The 27,512-nt window shown below is 40.4% G+C and overlaps 1 protein-coding gene across 2 annotated transcripts in view; it reads right to left on the bottom strand.

The window, feature by feature from the left end:
• LOC135477673 (calcitonin gene-related peptide type 1 receptor-like) overlaps positions 1–27,512 on the bottom strand; it is a 67,282-nt gene that overhangs the window by 16,366 nt on the left and 23,404 nt on the right. Inside the window, exons 2-5 of one of the 2 annotated variants that reach the window (XM_064757856.1) lie at positions 25,153–25,669; positions 6,318–6,421; positions 5,384–5,440; positions 2,086–2,177 (exon numbers count right to left, since the gene is read on the bottom strand). In XM_064757856.1, the coding sequence (XP_064613926.1) occupies positions 2,086–2,177; positions 5,384–5,440; positions 6,318–6,421; positions 25,153–25,627 (728 nt within the window). In that variant the 5' untranslated portion in view covers positions 25,628–25,669. The remainder of the gene's footprint in view (positions 1–2,085; positions 2,178–5,383; positions 5,441–6,317; positions 6,422–25,152; positions 25,670–27,512) is intronic. The other variant, XM_064757857.1, reaches the window with a different exon arrangement.

Here is a 27,512-nt window from a genome sequence, read left to right as displayed (position 1 = left end):
AACTCTTACCTAAAGGAGACGAAGATACCAACAGCTGGGTGGAGCAGGAGCGAGATAAGTGGATGGTGAACGTATATTCTACTAAACATTTGCGTGAAGGAGAGGAAGATACCAACAGCTGGGAGAAGCACCAGCGAGATAAGTGGATGGTGAACATATATTCAACTGAACATTTGCGTGAAGGAGAGGAAGATACCAACAGATGAGAGGAACACGAGCAAAATAAGTGGATGGCGAACATATATTCCACTGAACATTTACGTGAAGGAGAGGAAGATACCAACAGCTGAGAGGAGGAGGAGCACACTATGTGGATGGTGAACATATATTCTACTGAACACTTACCTGAAGGAGAGGGAGATACCAATAGCTGAGAGGAGCAGGAGAAAGATAAGTGGATGGTGAACGTATATTCAACTGAACATCTGCGTGAAGGAAAGGACGATACCAACAGCTGAGAGGAGCACCAGCAAGATAGGTGGATGGTGAACGTGTATTCTACTGAACGACTACGTGAAGGAGAGGAATATGCCATCAGCTGAGAGGAGCAGGAGCAAGATAAGTGGATGGTGAACGTGTATTCTACTGAACATTAGCTTGAAAGAAAAGGAAGATACCAACAGCTGAGAGGAGCACGAGTAAGATAAGTGGATGGTGAAGGTGTATTCTACTGAACATTTGCGTGAAGGAAAGGAAGATGCCAACAGATGAGAGGAGCAGGAGCAAGATAAGTGGATGGTGAGCGTATATTCTACTGAACATCTCCGTGAAGGAGAGGAAGATACCAACAGCTGGGAGGAGAACGAGCAAGATAAGTGGATGGTGAACGTGTATTCTACTGAACATTTGAGTGAAAGAGAGGAAGATACCAACTGCTGAGAGGAGCACGAGCAAGATAAGTGGACGGTGAACGTGTATTCTACTGAACACCTACGTGAAGGAGAGGAAGATACCAAGAGTTGAGAAGAACAGGAGCAAGATAAGTGGATGGTGAGCGTATATTCTACTGAACATTTTTTGCGTGAAGGAGAGGAAGATACCAACAGATGAGAGGAGAACGAGCAAGATAAGTGGATGGTTAACGTGTATTCTACTGAACATTTGCGTGAAGGAAAGGACGATACCAACAGCTGAGAGGAGCACCAGCAAGATAAGTGGATGGTGAACATATATTCTACTGAACATTTGCGTGAAGGAAAGGACGATACCAACAGCTGAGAGGAGCACAAGAAAGATAAGTGGATGGTGAACGTATAATCTACTGAACATTTACGTGAAGGAGAGGACGATACCAACAGCTGAGAGGAGCACGAGCAAGATAAGTGGATGGTGGACGTATATTCTATTGAACATTTGCGTGAAGGAGAGGAAGATACCAACAGCTGAGAGGAGAACGAGCAAGATAAGTGGATGGTGAACGTGTATTCTACTAAACATTTGCGTTAAGGGGAGGAAGTTACCAACAGCTGAGAGGCGCACGAGCAAGATAAGTGGATGGTGAACATATATTCTACTGAACATTTGCGTGAAGGAAAGGAAGATACCAACAGCTGAGAGGAGCAAGAGCAAGATAAGTGGATGGTGAGCGTGTATTTTACTGAACATTTACGTGAAGGAGAGGAAGATACCAACAGCTGAGAGGAGCACAAGCAAGAGAATTGGATGGTGAACGTATATTCAACTGAACATTCGCGTGAAGGAAAGGAAGATACCAATAGCTGAGAGGAGCAGGAGCGCACTATGTGGATGGTGAACGTATATTCTACTGAACACTTACCTGAAGGAGAGGGAGATACCAATTTCTGGGAGCAGAATAAGCAAGCTACATTTAACCCGCTGAGTACTTGCTTGAAGGAGGGAAGATTCCAATACCTGGGAGGAGCAGTAGCACGCTAAGTGGTCTGCTATATGTATCCTAATGAACACTTACCTGGAGGAGGGGAAGGTCCCAATAGCTGGAAGCAGCAGGAAGAAGCTAAGTGATTCACTAGGGAACACTTACTTGAAGGAGAGGAAGATACATATAGCCGGGAGGAGCAGAAACATTCTAAGTAGATGGTTACACACATTACACTGAACACTTACCTAAAGGAAAGGAAGATGCCGATAGCTGGGAGGAGCAGGAGCACACTAAGTATGTGGAAGGCTATCCCAATGAAAAGCACGGTCCGGAAGGTCTGCAGAAAAAGCGAATACAGAGGAAAGACAATATATTAATAATGTTCGTTGATATCAAGGGCTTTTGCACCGAAATTGGTGATATGGGTATGGGTTAAATATACACACAAGAAAAGAAAAACTCTACCAACAGAAAGTCGAAAATAAGTGTGCTGATGTAAGATGTCAAACAATTGATAAAAAATGGTGATTTTTCCTTTCCTTGGAAGGTATATTTGATATCTCGTCTTGTTTCCTTTCTGTCATTTTGTATATATGTACTTATTTGTAGCTGTATGAGCACGTAGTGGTTGATTCCTTATCTAACTTCATGCCCAATTCAGTTTGTCCTCTGTAAAATATGATGTGATAAAGCGATAAATCCATCTATGCTAAAAAAACAAAAACAAAAAACAAAAACAAAACAAACAAAAAAAAACAAAAAACAAACATGTATGACATTCGTAGAACAGATATGAAACAAAATGGACGTTTTCTGGTCAATAATCGCAAAGTCATTTCTCAAAACGACATTTAACACAAACCACTAAGGAACTAAGAAAGTAAATAAAGTACGAAATTAGAGCGGAATCATGCAAAGAGAGGGAGTCGATAGTATTCAATGACACTGGAAAAACGCAAGGAATGAGTGAAATCATGACATAAAAAACAGTTCCCTCAGACTTGTTTGCTTGTCTCGTGTTAATCCGTTCTTTCTGCGCCTGGTTCATCTCCGGTTGTAGATGGGAAGGTTTTCCAGCAACCTCCGTATGGTCGCGGGTTTTTCACGGGCTCTGCTCGGTTCTTCCCACAACGGTGCTGGCATATATTTTGAAATGTTCCTTGAGTTTTCGGTGAAAACATCAATCAGTTGAATCTCTGCTCGTGTAACCTTAGCGACAGTAGGCGAACTATGACTCTAGTATGGCCGATTGCCTATTTTTGTGCGTTTTGTGCGTCTTCCACATACACTATGTATATTTGTATATCACACATAGGACAGTTTGTCAGCAATGTGCCAAAGGTCGGTGGTTTAGGCCCGGCACTCCTTTCTACATAAAATCACACCACCACTATGTTAGAGATTAATCTTGAGTATTGCATTACACACCAATCAAATTAATCAAATCTCACGGTAATTGCCCACGCCATTTAATTTACCGCAATTTTGATTGTGGCGAGCGTGACACTTAGCAGTACAACAGATTTCCCATTATGTCCGCATCGACGAGTTTTAACACATCCTATTTAACCACGAATATCCCGTTATTTCATTGATCGTAAATATTTACCCCTGGCGAAAAGTGCAATTGTAAATGTTTCGTGCCGTGCTATGATCGCCGACAATCAAACACATCTGCATGGGTTCTTTTATGTGTTATTGTTCTGCATTGTTCAGTGTGTCGTGATGACAGCGTTGGATTCAGCTGCTTTGATCATTTACTTGAATGGTCTGATAGTAATACATACCTTTCAGCAACACCGATAAATGTTACTCAGCACAAGGTGGTGTTAACGTGTTACATCCAACAGTAACCCTGACTCACAACTAATGTGTTAATGGGGACATTAGGGCATCATCTCTGGGAGAATTGCCTAGGATGGAACATTTGGAAAGCGAATGCCACCTAGAGCGTCATGTGGGCACATTTAACTCATGAAAAGTCATTTTATTACCAGGACTTAAAGCGGGATGTTCCGTAAGGTATGTTAAATATTGCAGAGAAATCCATGAGCCAGGCTAAAACCCCAAGAGACAAAAACCAAAGAACAAGTATCTGCTAAATGAAAAATCATGTACTCTGATCTTTAGATGGTCCACTATTTGACACATTTCTTTCTTTCCAGATGACGTAACCTGTGAAATCCAGCCTCCCTGCACAATACAGAGAGAAAATCCAGATCAGCCAGAACGGTGCGATGGTTAACAAACAGGGAAGGGACTGAATCATGTTTTGTTCATGTTTTAGGTGGTTAATGCGTGTATTTAGCCTTCCAACGTTTACGGTATTGTCTCTACCAGGAGGAATTAACAAATAAAGACGACACACCAGTCAGATGCATATTCTGGCGGAAATATTGAATTGCTTGTTTTAGAATATCCCCCAATTGTAGATTAGCGTCATTCTATTTGATCTAAACACGGATTGTTGATGACCAAAGACCCAGATTGAGCTACTCGAATGTCAGTTTTGTTTCGATTTATTGCTGATCTAGTGCTGTGTCTAGCTGTATAGGAAGAAAACATACGTAATCTAATAAAGCCCTTGAGCACTCGAACTGGGCAGATCGCGCTGATCTGACGGTAGATGCATCTTTGATTTTTCCCTGCAGGATTGTAGTAAGGAACAAACACTTACAGTAGCGCCTTGGGGAAGGTGGAATTAAAGGTATTGTTATCACGAAAGTAAAAACAAAATATGGAGGTGTGATATTCTGGCTGACTACAAAAAACTTGCGTTTTGGTTTGGATCGAACATACCCGATGTCACCTGCCGAGCGTGATGTAAACCTCATCAAGCCATTTTTCTTTGTTTCTGTGCTAGGGGGTGTTGTAAGTAGTTACTTTATTTAAGCAACCCTAAGTATCGAAGATCTTTGTCATGTTATACTGAAACCTAGATGAAACGGAGTTGATGATTTGACAACTTCATCAGAGACCTTTAGTTAGAAGTTAGAAGTTCAACTTGAAACTCCCAGCTTCAAACTAGAATAGGTAAAGCAATTCTCGTTTGAGGTCACAAGTGACAAGTGTGTACTTGTAACATCTAACTAAATGTCTCTATTATTCCCACTGAACCCACGATTTTGGGCCTTAAGCAGTGTATGAAGTTCTTTGTTATTTTGGATCATTTATCTTGACATAAAGACTTACCACGTTATTTCCCAATCATCTATATTCTGTCATAAGTTGATACAGTCCAGCGGACGAAAGTTGTCTATAATACCTAGCCCCTGGGACTATTACTCGAGCGATGGTAAACCGCCGTTGACAACACATTTTGCAACCATTAGGTATATTTGTTTTAATTTCTTCCCTTTGTCTTTTTTTTTTCAATACGCGTCCAGCTTGAATGCTGTGTTTATCAAATGCTTAGTGACGGCTAATGCCTGCTTAAGGCGTCAATAACGACGCGGCGACGAAAATTACCCAGGACGTACGGGTGAAATGTAAAAGGACAGTTTTTCAGATATTTTAGTTAGTTGCGTGCAGTTTCTCACTCACCCTCAGTGATTGTTTGACGTCCGCAGATGTTGAGAGAACATCCAACGACTCTTGTCTCTGGATGATAACAGGATAATGTAAAAATAGTCCTTCAGATAGCCTTTTGGAGATAACTGATTATAACTGATGATTCAGACAATTGCGCTGGCAGCTACAAATACACACTCATGCTTATGCCGTGCGTTAGAATTTAAGGTATTAAAAATCCATTATTGGGTAGTGAGCTCTATTTGTAGAGCGTTTAGTGGCGCAGTATTACTGGTCTTTTGAATACGAAAGTTACAAACTCAAAGTGCTGAGAAACTCAACCATTCAAAGAAAATGCTATACATAAATTATATCGAATTGGTCACGAGACTATTGTAAATTTAAATATTTGTAGATATGTGTGGAGATTAGAATGTACAAATTGGTATCATTGTGATGCGTGCTCTTAAAACTCGACTACCATGTTGTCGCTTTAAGAATGCAACAGTTCTACCATGAACGTCGCACGTCTTTCGCACACGAAATGCTAAGAAGATTTGTATCTTCCAGTTTTGTTCAGCTAATCCTTAATGATATTGGATTAAAGGTTAAAGAGGCTATACCGGAGATCTTTTTTATAAAAAAAAATCACAATTAAATCAAATTTTGTATATTTGCAAGAATAGTTCAAACGATTACCTTTCAGAATACATCAGACTCGTGAATGTACTCCTGACAGAGTTTCAAATTATTCCAAAGATAAAAAGGTTAAGAAAAGGCATCCGTTAATTATATTTTTAGGATTTACCCATTTTGAACGATAACACCTTACCAGACGAGGCTGACATTTTGTGAATGGTAATTTTTCGGGGTATTCTAAATTAAAAGCAAAACTTCAGCTGGATTTGCGCTGGTTGATGTTTTGCCAAACATCTCCGGCAATAGCTATTAAATGGTAAGGACTTACGTCGAGTCTGCCAGCAACACAAGCCGTGTAGTTCGTCCAGCCGTGGCCTTGTATGGGATGTTTCCACCAGGTGCCGTTAATTGTGCAATCTTTAGAAGCCGACTCTAGCAGATAGAGAAAATTTGATAGATGTTACATACTTAGACAAAAAGACAACAACCCAAAACAAAATTTAAGAAAAAATGTATAATTCTCCCAAAGAAGCCAAACACAATAACCTATCAGTAATAATGTTTATAATCCACTCATGGATTTAAAAATCAGTTGGGTTATTTTGAGAAACGCTCACATACGTACTCAGATAAAATTTCTCAGCAACAAAAAATTAAAATTTTTTGATTTAGGTGTATTTGTTTGTGTGTTAGTGTTCACCATTAGAGCAAATCGATTTCATTTAAAAACATGGAAGGAAATAATGCAATCGTATTTTCTGACTTGTTATTGAGCTTTCTAATGCCGCAAGGTATTCTCTAACACATATATGCTGGACTTTCTTTCTGGTAATGAAAATGTCATGTTTTTTGAAGAAAATGTCGAAAGTGATCATTTCCTTGGCAGATCAATGTTAATGGCACTGGTTAGGTTTCCTCAGAGTGTCTTTCTGACGCTTTGTGCGCTCGTTAGATGTAAGACAGACACACATTCATACAGTATCTCTGACAGTTTGGCTTAAGGCAGCTTTCAGTTCGTTATACCACGAAATGGTCTGCCACTCAAAATATTGAACGCTGAGAAATGGCATTGCGAACGGCGTGTACTAAACAATGATCTCGAAATTGCGCTTAGTATAGCCTTTCACTTAGAAAGCTATGGAAGCTAATATGACAGTTTCATATCTATTTTAAGAGTTATAAGATCTTAGATTCAGGTTTAACATTCGCATGCAATGTTTTGTATCCAGGCCATAAAAAATAAAAAAAAATCACACTGAGATGCACTGGATAGGAGATTTCTTACGATTATTGCTTCTATCAGGTTCGAAATGCCAGTGCACTAGAGCAAAGATTTCATCAGTAAGTGAGTGAGTGCTTGGGGTTTAACGTCGTACTTAACAATTTTTAAGTAATGTGACGACGAGTGAGTGAGTGAGTGCGTGCTTGGGGTTTAACGCCGTACTTAACAATTTTTCAGTCATATGACGACGAAGAAGTCCTTAGAGTGTATGTAATGTGCTTCCTTGTTTTAGGACGGATTTCCACCGAACTGTTATCTAGTGCTGCTTCACTGAGACGATTTACCGAAGGCCAGTAAGCCATCCCACCCGCGTCATACGGGTGTATAGTGATACGGGTCAACCAGCTGTTGCGCTTCTCCTTAATGCTGAACGCCAAGCGAAGATGGTACACCTTCCTCTTTTAAGGTCTTAGGTCTTACCCGATCCAGGATTGAGCCTGGATGTACCTTCCCGAAGCCAACGTTCTACCAACTGAGCAATCGGGGTGGGGCGAGAGATTTTATCAGTGTTTGTTTCATTAGACTTCATCAGAGTTTACTACACGTCATTGATTGGTGTTAAATGCTGAATTCAAAAATATTTTGGAATACACTTCCCGTAATGTGCCACATCTCACAGTGAATTTGCTTCAAACGATAGGATTGTTTGTTGAACAGTCGTAATCTGCAAATTTCACCTTACATAAAATGCACACTAATATGTCACATGGACGAAGGCGATTAGTTTCATATGGGCGGGGAACCGGGGTACCAAACATAAACGACCTCAATTAGGTTAGCAATGGCGAACTTTACGAGATGTTTACGTCCAGATTTTCATCCACGGAGAGACGATTGACTATGCCATACTGATCAACCTCGGATAACCTTTTAAGATTAATTTTAAGACGGCTTTTACGAACGTGTACTCCTCTACTGTGTACTCCTCTACCGTGGTAAGCCTGGAGCTGCCACTAAAAAAAAAACACTTTGTGGAATTAAATTGATTAAAAGGAGAATTGTGCATCATAATGGCATGGTTATCATTCGTCCCTATAAAAGTTATTTCCTACGCTCTTAAAACTAAAGTGTTACGTTTAACACTATAAAGATCACAAAGAATGTTCGCACTTATAAGAGTTATATGACAACTTATATAAAGTGTTGCTGTTTTAACAAATATTCCAAATCCATTCAAAGTTGGTTAATCTTTGAACAAACACTTGAAACAGAGTTTAAAAAAGATTACCATTTTTAATGGAGTTGAAATATGAACACCTTTTGAAAAATGCAGTCAATCCTTTTTTCAGTGCTATATGTTCTTTTATGATCTTTTTCAGTGTAATATGTAACACGTTAATTTTAACGGCGTATTTATATATTTTATTGTTGCTACTTAACGCAATAGGTTTTATGTGTGGAGAAAGCTGTACTGTATATGCTTATCCACCAATCTTTGGTAAGTTACTGACAGACTTCTACACATGCCATGTTCCATCTTGCAAGTGGGATTGGTTGGACATATGGTCCGAAACGATCTAAAGGCTCACCAAGGGGTCACGTGTCATGGCCAAAAGGGCTCCATAAATAACATGAGCGAGGGAATCTCGAAATTCACCGTTGATGAATGGGATTGATTAGAAATTATTTAAAGGATGGGAGTAGTAGGAAATTTCGCACTGATATGGCTGTAATATTGCCGAGGTGGGAATATAAGTCACAATCGTTCATTCATTCATTTGGCAAATTAACCACTAACGCAATCTTATCCAGGAACAACGTTTCATTTACGACTTCAATGATTCGTAACGATATGCTTTACGGTCGTTTCGATTTGGCGAACACAATGATTTGATTAGTTTTTGTTTCGGTGTACTATGAATATTTCACTTATACTACGGCGGCTAGCAATATGATGGAAGGAAAGCGGGAAAAGCTCCCGGGGGCGGCGGTGACCCACAATCATCGGCATGTTATTGGCAGACATTCTCACGAACGGCAGGAGCGTAAGCGACAATAAGCTGGACTTGAACTCACAGTCATCACATTGGTGTGAGGCTTCTGCTCCCCAATAGATACCGAGCAGATAAGGGTAATTTGCGGAAGTGATCAGAAATAATGTGTTAAGAGCCATGCTACCCTATTTATGTATAGAGGTCAATGCTTGGTCTTTGGGACTCTTAGAAGAGCCGACCAGTGGAACGCCATGCCCTCAGGACAACAAGCTATCAAAGCACTTCTGTAGTGTAGACCATTTCACTTTGTGCTTGTCAGCCGCCATCATGTCAGCGAAAAGTTATCGGACACCATTTACTTGTGACTCCTTTTCAGCTCACATAGCCGTATCTGAGGTGTGGGCTAATCGGAACAAGCTTCGCCCATTACCCACATTTCCTTCAGTTTATCTATAATCTACTGGTTGCGTGCGAACCGTCCAATCACTGACCATCTGTTCTTGTGTTGCCATTTTCATCTTCACCTGCACTTCGTACAAAAGGAGAAAAAAACGGACCAAGTCATAAGAAAAAGTACTGAACAATTCAACTTGGCAGTGTTCAGAAAGCATATTTTTTCTTTGTCCGCCTGCCATGCGTGGCAAATTGGATATCGTTAAGCTTGTATCCGAAGTTCCGGCGCACGATCACAAATAATGAACAACCGCACTAGAAATTCGTAGACCTCGTTATAATTGACCGGATCTAATGATGTGGAGATAAATGTGTCGACATGATAGTGGGCGATAAATTTCATCGCCTACATGTTATCAAAGCCAACTCGCGGATATAAAATACGTTTGGAGAACGGCCGTGCGAGCGCAACTACGAGCTCTCCGAGCTGTGGTGTTTAAAAATGCCTCCCTTTTAAGTAAACTGCCAGAGCGAAACAACGCTTTCTGACTATGCAATACATCAGCCAGTCTGTTTTCACATCACTGGATACTGTGATTTCGCCGATCATAAAGTCAAATAGTTCAGATATTTCGAATATGATTACACTTGAGTTAATTCTACGGGTCCCTCAGGTGGGGATTCTGACAATCAGGTAACAATCCATCGTGGCGATTATAGACTACAAGTGGACAACAAAGCCCTGTCAGCTTACCGGTTTATATAAATGAGCACCATAAATGATAAGCTTTCATTTAACAATCCTTTCCCAATGCAATCAGTTAAGAAAATCACATATAAATGGCGAAACGCCTATACACAACAACATTATACCAATTTTCTCTACCTGGTTTGCCCTTGTGGGGTAAAGTTACTCTATCTTCCTCATAAGATGAACTTTTTTCTCAGTGTTAAATAATTGGTTGTTTGGGCCGACTGAGAGGAGCTATTTCTACGATATCGATCGCCTATTTATAGTAAGACAGCGGAAGAGGGTCATCACCAAATCACTGTCATGATGTAAGCAGTCAAGATTGATTTTTTTTGTCAGGGTGTTCTTTCCCCGCTGGTTCTGTGTAGGAGATAGACTCCCAGGTGATCGTTGCCAGAGAGTCTTTCTCACGCTGGAGGAAAGTTATAAACGTTTTACCCATACTTGGGTCACGCTGCTGTCGGGGACGCCATTATGCTTGAGACAGCTTGGATGCTCACAAACAACGATCGCTGCTCTAACGTTATTGGGTGGATGTCCGTGATCCACGGAATTAACCCAGTCGCATTCTGGGGAAGAAGATGTAAATTACACAGTAAGGATTTAAAAGTGTATTGAGGTAATTTTTCACTAAAAATCAACGTCAGTTCCATGAGGCATGTTTTCAATAAATTTTCCACAAAGTTATGTATGTGGTACGCTCATATGCTAACGTGCAAAAATGTTCCTGATTGTTGGCTGAGGCCTACATTATGGTGATCAATGAGGGTTATACGCCGCACTATATAGCGATATTACATCTATTCAAAACGTGTTATTAACACACAACTACGTGGAAGCCGAAAATGTCAACCTTCAATACAGGAAAACAACTGATGTAAAACAACAATATATATCCACAGCCTTTAGCAGATCATTGTGGTAAATGCATCGTGATATGCATCCTGTGGTACAATCAGGCAGCCTTTAGATACTGAATGACTAGTGACAATTACTGAATCAAGGAGTTCATAGTAAAAAATTCCCAACATTCGACAAGATCAATGCTACCGCATTCATTACCGTGTGGTAGGACTATACCGTACCTACCTCCGAAAGAAAATTCCAGATCAAAAATGAAGTAACCGTATGGTATCTTATTTACACGAAACATTCCCTGCTGGTATAAGTGCTTAACCCTCTTTCAAGGTGAACTGTCATGGAGTTACTTCCATATCCCAGTCAAAAAGACGAACCTACTTAAGAATGTCTGATGCAAAAATCAATTACGATTAGCTTTACAGACATCATCTCTAGATCTCCTTGTGTGTCTTCCTCTTAATAGCAATGCAAATGCTAATGTTTTAAAATTATGTCGAGCAAAGCTGCTGTGTCAAAATGGGAATGAGAGGTCTGCTTTTTTAAAAATATTTCTTAGCTGGTCGAGTTACAAAGACGCTCGTTTTTGAGTTGCTGGGACACACGAGGTACGTGGAAAGAATAGGTGGGTCCCCTTTTCACATTGTTCGTGGGATATTGGTGGAGGTAAAAGCCTAATGATGATTATGTCGGCACCAGAGCAGATTAACGTATGTTAAGCATCATCTCTCATCCGTCAATATGGTGAACATATTTATGAGTCAAATGTGAGAAATTTCGTCGGTAACTTGCCAAGGGTTGGTAGTTTACTGTGGGCTCCCTGTTGCCCTACACCAATAAAACTGTCCACCATGGTGTTCGTGTAAATTTCGTGAGTATGAGATCAAAACACATAAAGAAGGATGAATATTTCTTAGCTGAAGTACCAGCGTTGGTTTTGTGTTAGCTGACATGAGCTTTCTACATGTCAGCATATCCAGGTGTAACATCGGAACATCCGTAATGTATGTCGTCTTCATTTAAAGGGAACGGTTTGCGTGGAACCACCTATATAGTTCAAATTTTGTAAATCGAGCGGAATGATCATGTTGAATCTTTAAACGTCTTTATCACATTGTTGAAACGGAGTATTCGGGAAGTCAGAGATAAGAGAAGCATATACATGTATATCTCAAGATCGTTTTAATCTGTAAATTCCAACTCTGTCTCCCCTTTATCAAAACACCAAACAAACTCCGAGCAACAAAAGAGGATAAAACACTAATGCTATTGTGGGCCGACTTTTGACAAAGGAAACAGCTCGTCACTTTCTGTACACACAAAACCAGACAAATATTATACAGATTAAAAAGAATGAAATGTCGAACGGCCAGAACATCAACAAATATGAGCCAGAAGAAGGGGATTCCCCGCTCTCTTCCGTATAAAAACTTTAACAATTATGAGCAGAGTTACAGATCAATTGTACTAGATCCTCAGCATATGTAATACGTGATACTCAAAATGGAACTTGAAAGTGTACCAGCTAACTGTAACATAGGGCCTAAAGTCCTTTATACAGAGCAAGATAACAGAAAGTTTTGCTGTGGATCAGCTATACTGCAAAACACTCAAACATATTAAATTACAATATATCATATTGTTTTTTTATAAATGACGTGTATCCAGTAAAAGCAGTTCAATATCACAGTTCTGGCCCTAAAAATCAATATCCTAAGTCACATTCCCAAAGACCAATTTCTGTAATACTTAGAGACGTTACCCGTATTACTATGAAATCTAAATCTTGACTAATGGATTGGAAGCTTGCTGAACACATGCCTACACGTGTTATGCTCGTATATAGAAGTTGTCCTGACTTTTTGTGAAACAATTCACAACCTATTTGTGTAAAGTCTTGTTCTTCGGCCCTAACGGCAATAAGTGATCGACAGCGCTTCTGTGGCTGCCTGGATGTTTTACAATAGCTTAATAGGCTAAAACTAGTTGTCCACACTTAAAGTTTGATCGGCTTGTAAAAATCTGTGATTCAAATGCGACAAAATAGTTACTTGCCAAAGGCGGTTATGTGAGACAAGGCAATCAGGTTTCATCCATTCAAGGAAGTACAGAAGCCTGGCGATGGGACGATGGTACGAAGCGAAGAGACGAATGATGCGACACGATGAAATGAAGCGATGGCAAGACGCGAAACGATGATACGATGCTAGCATCATGTCATCTCTTCGTGACGGTACGATGTAGGCTATATCGGCTTCCATATATAATAGTATCTCAATTTCGCTTTGAATGTAATTCAAACGGTGTTGAATCTAAGTGTCGAAACAGACACACATTGGTATATCTGATACAAACGAAATTAGACGTTGCGGGTCAGTAGTGGAAAGACCTTGTCCCAAAACAAAGTTCAACACAAAGAATAAATAAACTATATAAAAATGAATCATAATCAATATAATGAATTATAGAAGAGATTCATGGAAACAGAATCAGTCAACAGTTTTTCAATGATGACCCCGATAGCTCAGTTGGTTGAGCGTCCGCTTAGAGGGAGGTAGATCCAAGATCTAACCTGGGTCGAGTCACACCTAAGTTTGACGTTCAGGATTAAGGGGATAGTTCAACGCCTGGTTGACCCGTATCACTATAATGGCTCGGGTGAGGGGGCCAACTTGCCCTAAGTTTTCTCATTGAAGCAGCACGAGATAAAAGAGCAGTGGGAATCCTGCAAAAGATTTATCGGTTTCGCCTTGATTGTAACTGTTTATGTCACCAACTTATTGAGTTTAACTGAATACGACCTTTATCACTAATCAAATAACTTTCAATCAATAATCAATAAAACTTTGGGAATCAGAATCGTATTACAAGTTCTGAGGTGTGCGAGTCGTTAAGGCGTCCACCAGATGGATCGAGGAGTTGAGGCAACCATGCAAATATGCGGAAGATACAAGGGAAGTCACAAAGAGATACAGTCGTCGTGTGCCAGAAATGACATTTTCCACACAGCCTTAGCTATACACACAATTAAACACAGCTGTTCAACAGAATGAAGTAAAATGACACCTTCGCACAAATCCATAATTTCGGCATTAAGAAAAAATAATCAAAAAGTAAATAAACTCATCCACTGTATTCCCTTTTTCATGTGATGTTCAACTCAACAGTTTATGTCATTCAATAATTTCATTAGCCTCGTATAGAACAAGTTCCTCGATTTTCAAGCCCGCTAGCGTAAAACGAGTTATCATAACTGACCTTCTTTGCAAATTTTTAAGCGTTCCTGTTGATTCGATCCCTCACTATGTTTACATGTAATCATTTATTTTTTAAATGCTGTAAAGTTGGTGAATAAAAGAATGACATAAAAAGAGCGACATTAAGTCGGTTGCAAACAAACACAATAGGTCTGTTGGTTCCCTCGTCACTCTGTCGTTGATACTCATCCATCCTGTCATGTACATTTAGGATTCTGGACGATTCAGATCATGACATAAATAATTCATGAATATCATTCAACGCCAATTTTAGCGATATTACAGATATATCGCGACGCGAACACATTTTAACCCAAAGACAGTAACTGGTTTTCGATGCGACAGTGAGAACTTCTAAAATAAAACAAAACCATACAGGCATTTCTAAACCCGACTAAAATAACGCTAGCCTCTATGTCTTCTGATAGGAGTATTAAATATTAAAATATTAAATGACACCACTACCACTGAAGTTGTGAAACAATTCAAATGTAGAATCGACTGTGAGGACCTTGCCGAACATGGGAAACATCGACCCAGTCAACCAGGATATGTCATGCCATAAAGGAAATCATTTCAATAATGTAAAACGTGACTGTATGGAGACACCTTTTTCCGCCTGATTCGACTAGAACTACACATCGTATACACTTCGCTCACAACAAAAGTCAATTTGCTATGTGTTTGTGGCTTGCCATGAAATAGCCATGCCTGTCAGGCAAGTTGAGCCTCATTAGAGTCGATAGGGGAAATTGAAATAAAGATATTAATCACTTGAAAGGCGGAACAATAATTTATTGGCACGTTTGATTCGGCTCTCTTATTTCCCTGTTCATAAATCCGCAGGATTTTACTTTTTTCGTTTTCAATTTTGTTAATGAAATCAGTGAAATTTTGATCACATTACATCACATTTCTCTGATCACGATTAATGCTTTTGAAATTTGTCGATAAATTCACCCACAAGTCGTCTAATATTCTTTGCTTTAAATGTTATTTGCGGATTCAAATCTACGACATTAATCTAATCAGCATCCCTGCTGGCTGAAATCAGTGACTGGCCTGTGCTTAGTTGGTTTTTAGTTGCGGTGTTAGCACTTCGGGAGAAAGGATTACAGTCTAAATATAAATATATCAGAACTTCTGACACTGTCTCACAGAACGTGACACTGGAGTTTATCACAGTACGTTAACAGCTGCACAACGCTGAGCTGCCCCTTTAATAACACGCGCAAATCAAATAAGCAACAGCTCATGCTGTCTTCCTCTCTAGCCGTCTGTCAGCAGCCTGCGGATGATCGTGCCTTTTCCGCCCTAGTATAAGTGAAATACTGTTGAGTACGCCGTAAAACACCAATCAAACAAATAAATAAATCAAATAAGCAACAGGCCTCAGTTTCTCTTATAGGTATTAACCTGGGCCATCGAAAGAATTGTAATGTCCCATCGGAAGGACTATGGCAAACTGTATCTAGAAACTTGTGTACTAATTGCTCAAGTACTGATTTCAGAGTAAGTGTACATAACTGTTGATATTGTAAAGAATTATAGTGCTATTTAAGTACTTGCATGAAAAGTCAGTAAAATCATAACTGTGGTAAATTAACAAGTTGCCAGATTTCACAGATTACAACAGACCATTTGCTAACTTCACCTGTATGCCACAAATGAGTGAGTGAACTAGTAGGCCTACTAGATAATAGATACCCAGTATCACGGCATGCCTGTCCAGAGTGCGAATCGGTTTCCTTATTTAACGCACCATAAATAACAGTACGCTCCATCGGGAAAGGCGTCCAGATTATCGGCATCAAGTCGTGACCACACACTAAGTAACGGTTGGCTAACTGGTCAGTGTTTGTCCGTGTTTTGAATGGACGATAGATGCTGTTTAATCGCGTGTTAAGACGGCAGAACGGCCGCGCGGACCGATATGTCTGTAACTAATAGTTCATCGAACGTAAACGGTTCCGCCAGCGTTAGTCAGATGGGTCCCGCCTGAGTGGACACTAATCAGTTTAACAACTTTTCTTCACGGCTGATCTCTCCTAAGGTTTCGGTCATACCCGTCTGGAGATTAGTTTAACTGACGCTCTGTGTAGTAAACCCATTTCGAAGCTAAGGCTGTTTGAAGCTAGGGGCCGTCCACGCTGGGTATCAATACGATCATTTAAATGAATTCGCACTGGATCTGTAGACTGTACCAGCGACGTACCGTCGACGTTTATCACCATCCCGCCCATACCTTGTCTAATTCGTCTTAGCGCGACCCATCAGGGACAGCACGTTGTCTGCTAGCTTCGCTTAACGGACCTATCCACGCAAGATGGAATGAAAACGAGGTCTTCGGGCAAAGATTGGGTCCTGAGGATAAAATTGCCAAGCCACCGTTCTTTGGTCTTGGAATTTGCTTAGAATATACCCTGAGGACATGTTTGTAATAGAACTACGGGTTGGCGCTCAGCTACACATTGCATTCACGTATACTACATGTAATTTGCGGTCTTAATTTCAACACGCAGAAATTAAAGCTTTAATTTTACTTCAGTCACTGCAGTAACATGACCGTAGACAATCGCTGTCATGATTTACCGTGTTTTTGATTTTCCTTTATTTCCTCACCAATGAGATATTTTTTGTCGTGTCAGTATTTAGGTAGTTTGATTCTTCATATCGGGTCTTGATCTACCTTTTGTATTTGACTTGCTTTTGTACGATGGACGCTGGTGGAGCAAACCAGAGTAAACCACCGACGTAGAGCACGACATGCTGCATAGTGAACTCTTTAACCTGTGACATATGTCATATTTGTGAATGGTGAGTGGTTTTCATCCCGTGAACTTAATGTAAGACTACATAAAAAGCACGCGACAACAACGGAAATGACCCATAAATACTGGGAGTCCTTGAAGGTTTGTTGTCAGACAATAGAGCTGAGCACGTCAAGTAGTCATTGTGAGGCCACAATCCGCTACCGTTTTACATAAAAACATAATAATTTATATATAAGTATGAATGTAAATTTGCTATTTGTGTTTTCTTGTTATTCAAACTGGTACCGTCGATTATTATTATGCAATGTCTGTTCTTTGCTCCCTATCTTAAATGTATACAATATCGCCTGTCCATAAAAAAATTAGCTAAACATACTGCCAGCGTGACAATCATATTTGGTGCTCGCACACGGCTGACATACGAATGTGATTTATTTAATGTTATAACTTTAAATCGAGTGCATCGCAGTCTAGACCGTACAAATATATGAGACAGGTGTACAGAGCTATCTGCTAGAGACTCACGCAATACCTCTTGAAAATTCAACGGAGAATAAATGTCCTTTTATGCTCTGAAAGAAGTGGCTGTTGTCAACCATACTCTGGAGGCCCAAATCCGTGAGAAGCGGGTTTAATTAAGTCAACTATGGGTAATTCATACAGCAAAAAGTTCGCCTTCAGACGTCTTTTCTTAAAAAAGCTCCCGCCGCAGTTTTAAAAAGCTCCCGCCGCAGTTTTTGTGGCATACCCTTCAGATCGCTCTCAAGAGCTCGGTTTCAGCATTACATCAGCGTCAATGAAACGAACGACATCCGGGTGCTTCAGTCAAGCTGTCCAGTGAAGAAGGACAGTAGTGGCCGCTGCAATACAGTTCCTGCTTGCAATCATTTAGCGGTCTATGATCCTTTTGTCAGACTTTATCTATGCGACAGTTTTAACTGTGGCCGTCTATTTCGGGGTTGTTTTCAAATATAGCGCATTTTGTTCTCTTTCAGAAGAAATAATTCTGGTATAGACCATTTCTGTCCGATATAGTCTTTTATAGAAGTATAAAGTATTTATCTATACCGCCTGTATACGGCAGTGCAAAGGTTGAAAACATGAAACCGGAATGTAACATTTTATTTTAAAACTGCAGATTCAACATTTGCTATGCGCTGAATTCCAAGACCTTGTCTGCATTCCTTAGGTCTTTACGAAATGAAGTATTTTCCGCGCCCTCCATTGTCACCAGTAACATGATAGCTATCAGTCGTTCTCGGTGGTTCCTTTCTGCCTTTAAAATCAATATGCTCACGTACACCTAAATATATCTTATTAAATTCATCATTAAAGGTGGATACAGTGATTAAATAATAGATCATTCGCAACCTCTACATCTAGTATAAACACACTTTACCATTCTTTTCTGTGCATGTAAAGGTAAAGGACTCGCAAGCAGCTTGTACAATATTCCAGCCAAGGAATACTGGCCGATCCAGGGCTACCCAAGTGCTACACCTGAACTCGTTATGTGGGACACGATTATAAAACACTACAGCATAGACAATAAACAATAGAAGGAACGATAATGGCAAGTTGTCACACAAAGCCGTTGAAAACCGGGTTCTTGTCATGTTACCTCAGTTTTATCCTAACTTTTTATGGATATGTCCAAACCGCATCAACTTGTCCACCCTCTAGCACAATAGCACAAGAAATAAATTCCAATTCACTGGATGTCACTAGTCTGGAATTTCTCCAAGAGCAGTCTTGTCATCACATTTAATACACAATCACAAGAAAACAATATCCAGCCAATTTCGTAGGGAGTTGTTTTCATACCCAATGCCCAGTGAACTGATTTTCCCAAAGGACGATTCTCTCAAGTTTCTTTCATTTCTCTTGCACGGGGTGGGTGGGGGGTGGGAAGTGGGAGTTGGCGGTATGGGGGGTTGGGGGGGAGGGGCATTAGTTATTCAAGCGGCAGTCAAAATAGAACAAAAAATTACAGATGTACTTTATTAAAACAGCCAAGCACTCGATCATCTGCAAAATAGATTATGGATGTTGACAACACGCCAAGTTCAATGGAATGTCGCACAATAAATTGTCTGCACAGCTAATTATATTTCGCCTTGGCATCGGGAAATGTGGTTGTCCCAGGAGACCTCACATGTGCTGTGGTTATTTCAGCTAGTTAGTGGAATGGCGGTTAAATGAAATTTTGAGACGATGTTTTCAGGAAACTGCATCGATCCAAACAGAAAACAAAACAAAATCTATCCAAAGACTCTTTCAAGGAAACCCCAGTTGGTGATAGGCGATGTCGAAGAAGTCAAATATGTCATTACGCAAACTGTGCACTCGAGACTTCGATTTGAAGCTTTCCATTAGCTGAAACTATTGGAGCACAAATAGAACAACTTGGCGTTTACCCATGAGTTTTCTGGCCAACAAAAGCAAATATTTCTTTTTTTTAAAGCTAATCTTAATGTGATTATTAAATCTTGAAAGGCTCGATCAATTTCCTCTAGCCCACCAGAAACTTAATAGCCAAAAGAGCATACAGTCTCTCGGTTTTAATTCCATTCCGTAATCAGTTTGTATTTCCTGAAACATCTCTGATAGCATAACAGCTAGTCTCTTCGCCCTTTCACACCAGGTATTAAAAAACTGAGAGCATATACCGAGAGATATTTCAATCACAGGCATGCCAAATGCAGATCATTTCTGGAAAACTCATAAAATGAATAGAGATGTTAGATGTCTGGGTTACGTAACAATCATCTGTAATATTAAACTTAATCCACTAAGTCCACTTAGACCATAATCAGACATTATGATTAGATGAGCTGCGCGTTGGCATAAATAACAGGCGGATATCAGTTCAAACCATAGTTAATATACGTAAGTCCATCTTGTTCTTCTTTGATAATTGATAAGCATCATTGTCTTCGATCGGTTAATATACATAAAAGAGTATGTACGCATCTCCACAACAAATCTTATCAACAAAACACGGCCGTGAAGTTGTCATACATACTAACACAATACAAATTTACGAAGCCCACATCCAAATTATCCGCCATCTTGGACGAAATATTTTCCGTGCATGCGAGGGAAATCAATACAAGACAACGACAAGCATTTTTGCATATCGCAACTCCTGAATTCTACCGGTTTGAGTTGCAAGAATAATAGATATGCCTAAGTACACAACAGGAAAAAACTTAACTCGTCCAACAAAGAACAAACGGCTCCAGAATTGAATGTAAATTGTCGTGTTGAAGCCATGTACCATGTTTCAATTGAGAAGAGCTAACGATTTTGAAAAGAGCAATTATCCTCAAGGCCCGCCTGATACGACAGTAATGCTAGCTCGGACAATTCTAAACTGTACGACTTTCGTCCTCGTCACCTACGTGTATACCAACATTTATGCACCGTCTACTTGGGGTCGACAGTTGTGTACCGTCCACACCAGGTGCGACAATGGCTCACAGCCCGATACCATACACGACATTCAAATATCGACCGCAAGATATCCGACAATTACGTACCACCCTTATCACACACGCCATTCACAAAACACCCGTGAAAAGTCCGACAATTACGTACCACCCTTATCAGACACGCCATTCACAAAACACCCATGACAAGTCCGACAATTACATACCACCCTTATCAGACACGCCATTCACAAAACACCCGTGTCAAGTTTGACAATTACATACCGCCCTTACTAGGTATGCGACTCATATACCAATCGCAACATGTCCGACAGTTACGTACCGCCTTTACTAGACACGCCGTTCACAAAACACAAGTCCCGACAATTACGTACAGGCCTTGCCAGACATGCTATTCAAATAACAACCTTACATGATCCGACAATTACATACCGCCCTTACCAGACACGACATTTGAGTGACACCTGTCCAGGTCCGACAATTACGTACAGACCTTAACAGACACATCATTCAAATAACGCCCTAACCAGGTCCGACAATTACGTACCACGGTTTACCAGACACGCCATTCAAATATCGACCGCACCAGGCCCAAAATTGTGTACCGCCCTTAACGAGACACGTCATTCAAATAACCAGTGTCCACGTTCGACAATTACGTTCTGCCCTTATCAGACGCCATTCAAGTAACACCCGTCCAGGTTCTGACATTTAAACAACACACGTGCCTAGTCCGACAATTACGTACCACTTTTAGCAGGCAGGACATTCAAAAAGCACGCGTGCCATGTTAGACAATTACGTCCCGCCATGGCGGTAAATTCGAGCAAAATCCGTGTCATATTTCGTAAATACGTACAGAACTTATCAGACATGACATTCACAAAAAACCCGTTCCAAGTAGGACAATGACGTAACAGCCTTTACAGACACGACATTCAAACAACGCCTGTACTAGGTCCTACATTCATACAAACAACACTATACTAACATCTGAAAGTCTTACACGGTCCATCAAACGAAAATGAGAGTTTTAGAACCATAAAAGCAAGACTAATTACGAAAACCCCCTTGACAGACAACAAACTAAGGCTGGATATATGAAACACGAAATGGATTTATGTTTTCAAATCTTCACTGATACTTACAAATTATCTTACAAATAACTTAAATTAAACTAAAATGACAGATTTTCCCATTTTCATTTTTCCCAAACTATGATATGAATGTTAACTACAGCATATATATCACTCAGATCCCCGAATGGAAGAATGATGACGTATAAGCTGAACTAATCGCGGATTTCACACCATATAGATAAGACATCCAGACCTGATAGATTAAGGCCATGTTGTAGAAATGCATGGTGGATTTCTGGGACTGGATAGTTTAAGATGTCAGACTTGCAATTACTGGCATCGCCATAAAGTCGGCGTGAGAGTAGACCATTGCTCTGTTACACAGATAAGGGAGACAAGATAAAGATAAAGTAAGATGAGCTTTCGGATAAGGCCAGTTTGAATCTCTTTTAACTTCCCTGCAAGGGTGATGAAAACTATTTCCGAAAATAACCAATCGTTGGTCAAAGTTAGACGTAGCCCAACAGCTGGAAGAAAATTAATCCCTATGTAGTGAAGTTATTTCAGCATTCTTTTTTATTGAACATTCTGGCACACACAGAATTTTGATGCCAAATTGACGCACGGGGAAGTAAGCAGATATCTGAGGACAACTCTGGCGTGTTTTCATAGTGTCATTTAATACAGTAAAAAAAAACTGCGCTGCATGAATTGAAACACGTCGGTCTCAAACTAGTGAAATTACGTTTTCAGAGAGTCTTCAAATGATAAAGACTATTTCTAAATTCTGACATTGTTGATTTCTGAATTCAAGTTAATGTTTTTTGATTCATTTATTTATTTATTTGATTGATGTTTTACCCCGTACTCAAGAATATTTCACTTACAAGACGGCAGCCAGCATTATGGTGGGAGGAAACCGGTCGGAGCCCGGGGGACACCCACGACAATCCGCAGGTTGCTGAAGACCTTCCCACTTACGACCGGAGAGGAAACCGGCATTAGATGGACTTGAACTCACAGCGACCACATTGGTGAGAGCTCCTGGGTCAAATGTTTTTTTAATCCCCATATATAATTTCTGAATTATTACATGCATACTCACAAGAATGTTCCGTGAAACACATGGAACTTCGTACTGTGAAGTAGTACTTGAATACCGATGGTAGGAATGTTTTGTAAAAATGAGTTAAAAACTGGAAAACCCTTACCACAAACAGTAAAAACATAAACCATTGACTCCACAAAACTGGTTATGATCATTTTAAAATTTGGTATATTTAATTAAAATACACATCGAGGCTTTTCGATATTTCAGAACGTAAAGTATTAAAACTGTCTTGACTTCCACAAAGCTGGCTTTCTGCTGGATATTCAGAAACCATGAAGAGTATGTTGAATCTGTGATACGAATCTCACAAAGTTTGTGTATCCATTTTGAATTCTCGTACATTTAGGAAGTGTTTTTTTGTGGAAAGAATGTGTCTTGTTTAAAGGCGACAAGCCCTTCCTAAAAAGGTTACAAAAATCGGTTTATAAATATTTCTGTGGCTAGACTGGGATCTTTATGACTTGCTTTAGTTGTAAAGAATGGTGGTTTCGCCAATAAAACATAGGGAATCCTATTACACCAACGCTCTCTGGCATTATCATTCAAAATTCACCCGAATTTCCTTTTTCACGATGCCTGTTTGCACGCCATAAATGCACTGAATACAAGCCATTAAACCTGACTACGTGACTGCCACCAGATCTATATACTTACAGCCTGTGTCCCCACCCCCATCTGTCTATATTTCTAACCGAACACGGACCGAATTACGGTCCTAGATCCCTAATATTTTAGACGTTTGAAAGGTCATGTGTCGTCACGACCAATTTTGCATTCCGTTAATGTTTGTATTTTTGAAATCTGTTTGGAATACCCACGTAAATTCGCAAATTGAGCTGTTAACATTCTCAAGGCTGTTGGCATAGTTAGTGTGGGCGCTGGGAAAAAACAGAGAGCGGTATGAAAGTGCTACCTAACCCCAAGCAACGCAGTTTTTCCACTTTCTAACCCGAGATGCTGTTTGGCGTAATATCCACATGGCCTTTACAGCAAGCAGAATAATATTAAAGCTCCTGCACTGATACTCAGCACAGTCGATACTTTATTACACGGTTGATATAGTGGCTCGCGTACCCTGGAACCTTTTCTGTGTGCTGCGGCGATCTGCCCAAGAACCCTGATGCATGCAGATATGGCGTGCACGAAATGAACTACAGGCAAAATTAAATTGATCATACCAATAATCGATTGCCGATTTGAAGCTTGTAAAGCTTCACAAAAGTACATCAGAGGTGAGGAAAGAAAAAAGAAGTCTTGGACCTCGCTTTAATCTATGGGATCAGGCTCATTACCTGCGTTAGTTCAGTGAGTGGCTGATAGAAACGGATTTCTTTACATAGCAAATCTACTGAAGGTGGTTTTACTAAAATCGGTTTTCGTGTCACAGTAACATTTACACCAACACAAATCACTCCTCAAACGCGACCATTCGCCTCAGTCCTAGGACTCAGCTCCTATTTCTTTGAAGTAAGCCAGTCCTAAGCCTTCCCTGTGGTACACGGCGGTTTTAAGGATACACATGGCCCCTAAGAGATAAAAGGGTCTAGCCGCCAGGTAGGAATCACTCCTCACTAATTACACGTAACCTTTCTTAACTATTATCTGCCTTCGTAGTGTTTGCAATACTACACGTCCCACATCTTTGATTGCATTCTAATTGTCGATAGAGGAATGAAGATTAACGGAAACGATTAACCAGTTAATCTGGTAAAATAACGAATACGCAATCATCCACAAAGAAAGAAACAACTTATCGCCTGTCACACTAATATCTGTTTATTTATTTGATTGGCGTTTCACGGCGTACTCAAGAATATTTCACTAATATGACGGCGGCCAGCATTCTAGTAGGAGGAAACCGGGCATAGCCTGGGGGGAACCCACGACCAACCGCAGATTGCTGGAAGACCTTCCCATGTACGGTCGGAGAGGAAGTCACAATCATAAGTTGTACAAAGATACATTTTGTGACAACGATTTTACATACCTAAACAAAACGCTTTTCGCATAATTTTGCTAAAAAACCTAAAATTATCAGTCATAGTAAACGTTCCATATCACAACAGTCAACACTTACCAATAAAAACTATGGAGGTATAAAAGTGTAAAATCATCGCAGTTGCGCTTTGATTGCAACTGTTTCTTAAAAATCGAAGGTGGTAATTTTATTCAACACGAAGCATATATATAAGGTAAAGAGGCAGTATACAATAAAAACAGATAGTGTACACAGAGAAAGTTAGAGAAAAGTTCACAAAAACAGTTGCCTTACCTGTAGAGTCACTCTGATCAATAAAGGCAGGACACGACTGAGAAAGCTGAGTTCCGGGCGAGGCACTATCCCAACAGGCGTAACCATCCCAAGTCATCGGACAATTGGCGGATTTGGGTGTCACACCTGGACTTGAAGAATTTGCATTGCCACTAAGCTTTGCAATTGCTATCTGCCTTTCACAGCAATTGATGGCATCCTGGCAGCACATGATCCAGTTAGAGCATTCGATGTCCTCCAGAGTAGAGCATATTAGCGACCTGATACTGACGTTCTGTATGTCGGGAGCATACAGCGTTCCAGGTGCAAACTTAGAACCATTCATGGCCGTCAGGCGAAATGGTGTTCCTGCCCAGTCCACGTGTAATTCAGAGCTATTCGGGAACAGGTACGCATAGCACATTGAACACGTTAACAGCTTGTAGGTGTCCACTTTGAAAAGACCAAATCTGTCACGACACAACATGGTGGTCATTTTGGAGCTACACCTCACTTACAAACCAGCGTGGAGATATTCCTAGAAAAGACAAAGGCAAAAAAATAAAAAAAAAATAATGCTTGTTGGGAATGCTTGAAAAATCCACACTGACGAATTCACATCAAAACATGCACATCAAATCTTTCTTCTGCGAAATATTTCAACATTCGCCACACGCGGCCTTTCTTATAGGAGAAGAAAACACATTCACGTAGTTTAAATTTGGTACAGGCTAGAAAAACGGGAATAGAGGCTGCGAGAAAACTGTATTTTCTGTGTACAGAAGAAGGTGACAACACCACAAAAGTCATTTGCATTTAGCATTGGTTTTAACAGGCAACCTCCAGCTTACTTTCGGTTATTTCCAGACAGACGGCTAATTTGCATATTCCACCAATACCGGGGCCCACTAGTCAGCAGATTTGATTCTAGTCAACGTTTCGCGAACGATTCACAACATAACCTTTTCTTAGCGACATCAAACACTCGCCCAGATGCTGGCGGTTTCTGGTGTGACTGATTCATTCCCATTTAATCCATGGGCACAGCACGTAATCAAACCTGCAAAAGCGTGACGCACGATCCATGCTGAAGTGCATCTTCAATTTTCTACTTCCCCTAAAGTGTTGCTGACAACTGTTTTTTGTCGGGGCGCCCAGGCGAGTCGCGTAACCAGAGGGCTCCGCGAGGAAGTGAAAGGGAGCGGCTGTGTAAGCTTCACCTGACGGCTGACTTGCGCCACTCAGCGGATCGGCGCGGGCGAATCAATACAGGCCCGCTCTATACGTGTACTCGATGTACTCGAGCATTGCCTTGGAGCACGGCTCTCAACAAGGGCCCAGACACCTCGGTTGTCAAGGACATCTCCAGTATAAGAGACTCTCTGTACAGGCGAGTTTCACGCCTATTTCTTTTTTTATCAAACGTACAGGTGGAGTTTTTAAATTACTATTCACGCTGTCAACCGAATCCTTCGGTTTGATATAGGGAATTAGCAAAACTATAATTTGAAGGAATGTTGTCTATCAGGAAGAGGGTGAAGTCAGCCGTTTTGAGTGGAGAGTTGTAAACGGACTCTCTCTGATTCCAGTTTATTTTCGCAGGGCCTAGGACCTAGGATACCGCCGTAGGACTTAGCTTCCTCAAGGCCTGGTAACTTTAAATAGTTTTCATGTTTTTATTCATTAAATGTGGTGCCAACATAGAAGATTTCGAGATTCTAGAAGGAGTGAGTGAGTGAGTACTTGGGGTTTAACGTCGTACTCAACAATTTTTCAGTCATATGACGACGAAGGAATCCTTAGGGTGCATGTACGTGTAATGTGCCTCCTTGTTACAGGACGGATTTCCACCGCTCTTTTATTTAGTGCTGCTTCACTGAGACGACATACCGAAGGCAAGTAAGCCGCCCCGCCCGAGCCATTATACTGATACGGGTCAACCAGTCGTTGCACTATCCCCTTCATGCTGAACGCCAAGCGAGGAAGTGACAGATTCTAGATTCTAGAAGGATGACGTGCTGTTAACATCATGGTCTTTCAACTATGTACATCACACGTGGGAAAGTTCCTGCGACCATAAAAGTGACCGAAATCACATTTATAAATGAAATATTCTTGAGTATGGCTTAAAATAACAATGAAGTAAACAAGAGATAGAACAAACGTGTAGATTAATTACCAAGCTTTAACATTTTTGCTTGGAATGTAACGATGCTAAATATTTTGCTTAAATGATGCTGAGCGGATGCAGACTAATTTTTGTTAAATACACCCTACTAGCATGACGTTTTCTTAAAATGTGTAAAAATATAGCCATTATAACGATATAATATTAACGACTGCTTAAAAGAGAAAAAATCAGTTCAGTAACGGTCGTTGGA

Source organism: Liolophura sinensis, chromosome 11 (assembly GCF_032854445.1).
Source record: "Liolophura sinensis isolate JHLJ2023 chromosome 11, CUHK_Ljap_v2, whole genome shotgun sequence".
NCBI classification, from domain to species: Eukaryota; Metazoa; Mollusca; class Polyplacophora; order Chitonida; family Chitonidae; genus Liolophura; species Liolophura sinensis.
Note: the sequence above shows the minus strand (reverse complement) of the source record. Positions and strands in the feature narration are given on the sequence as shown.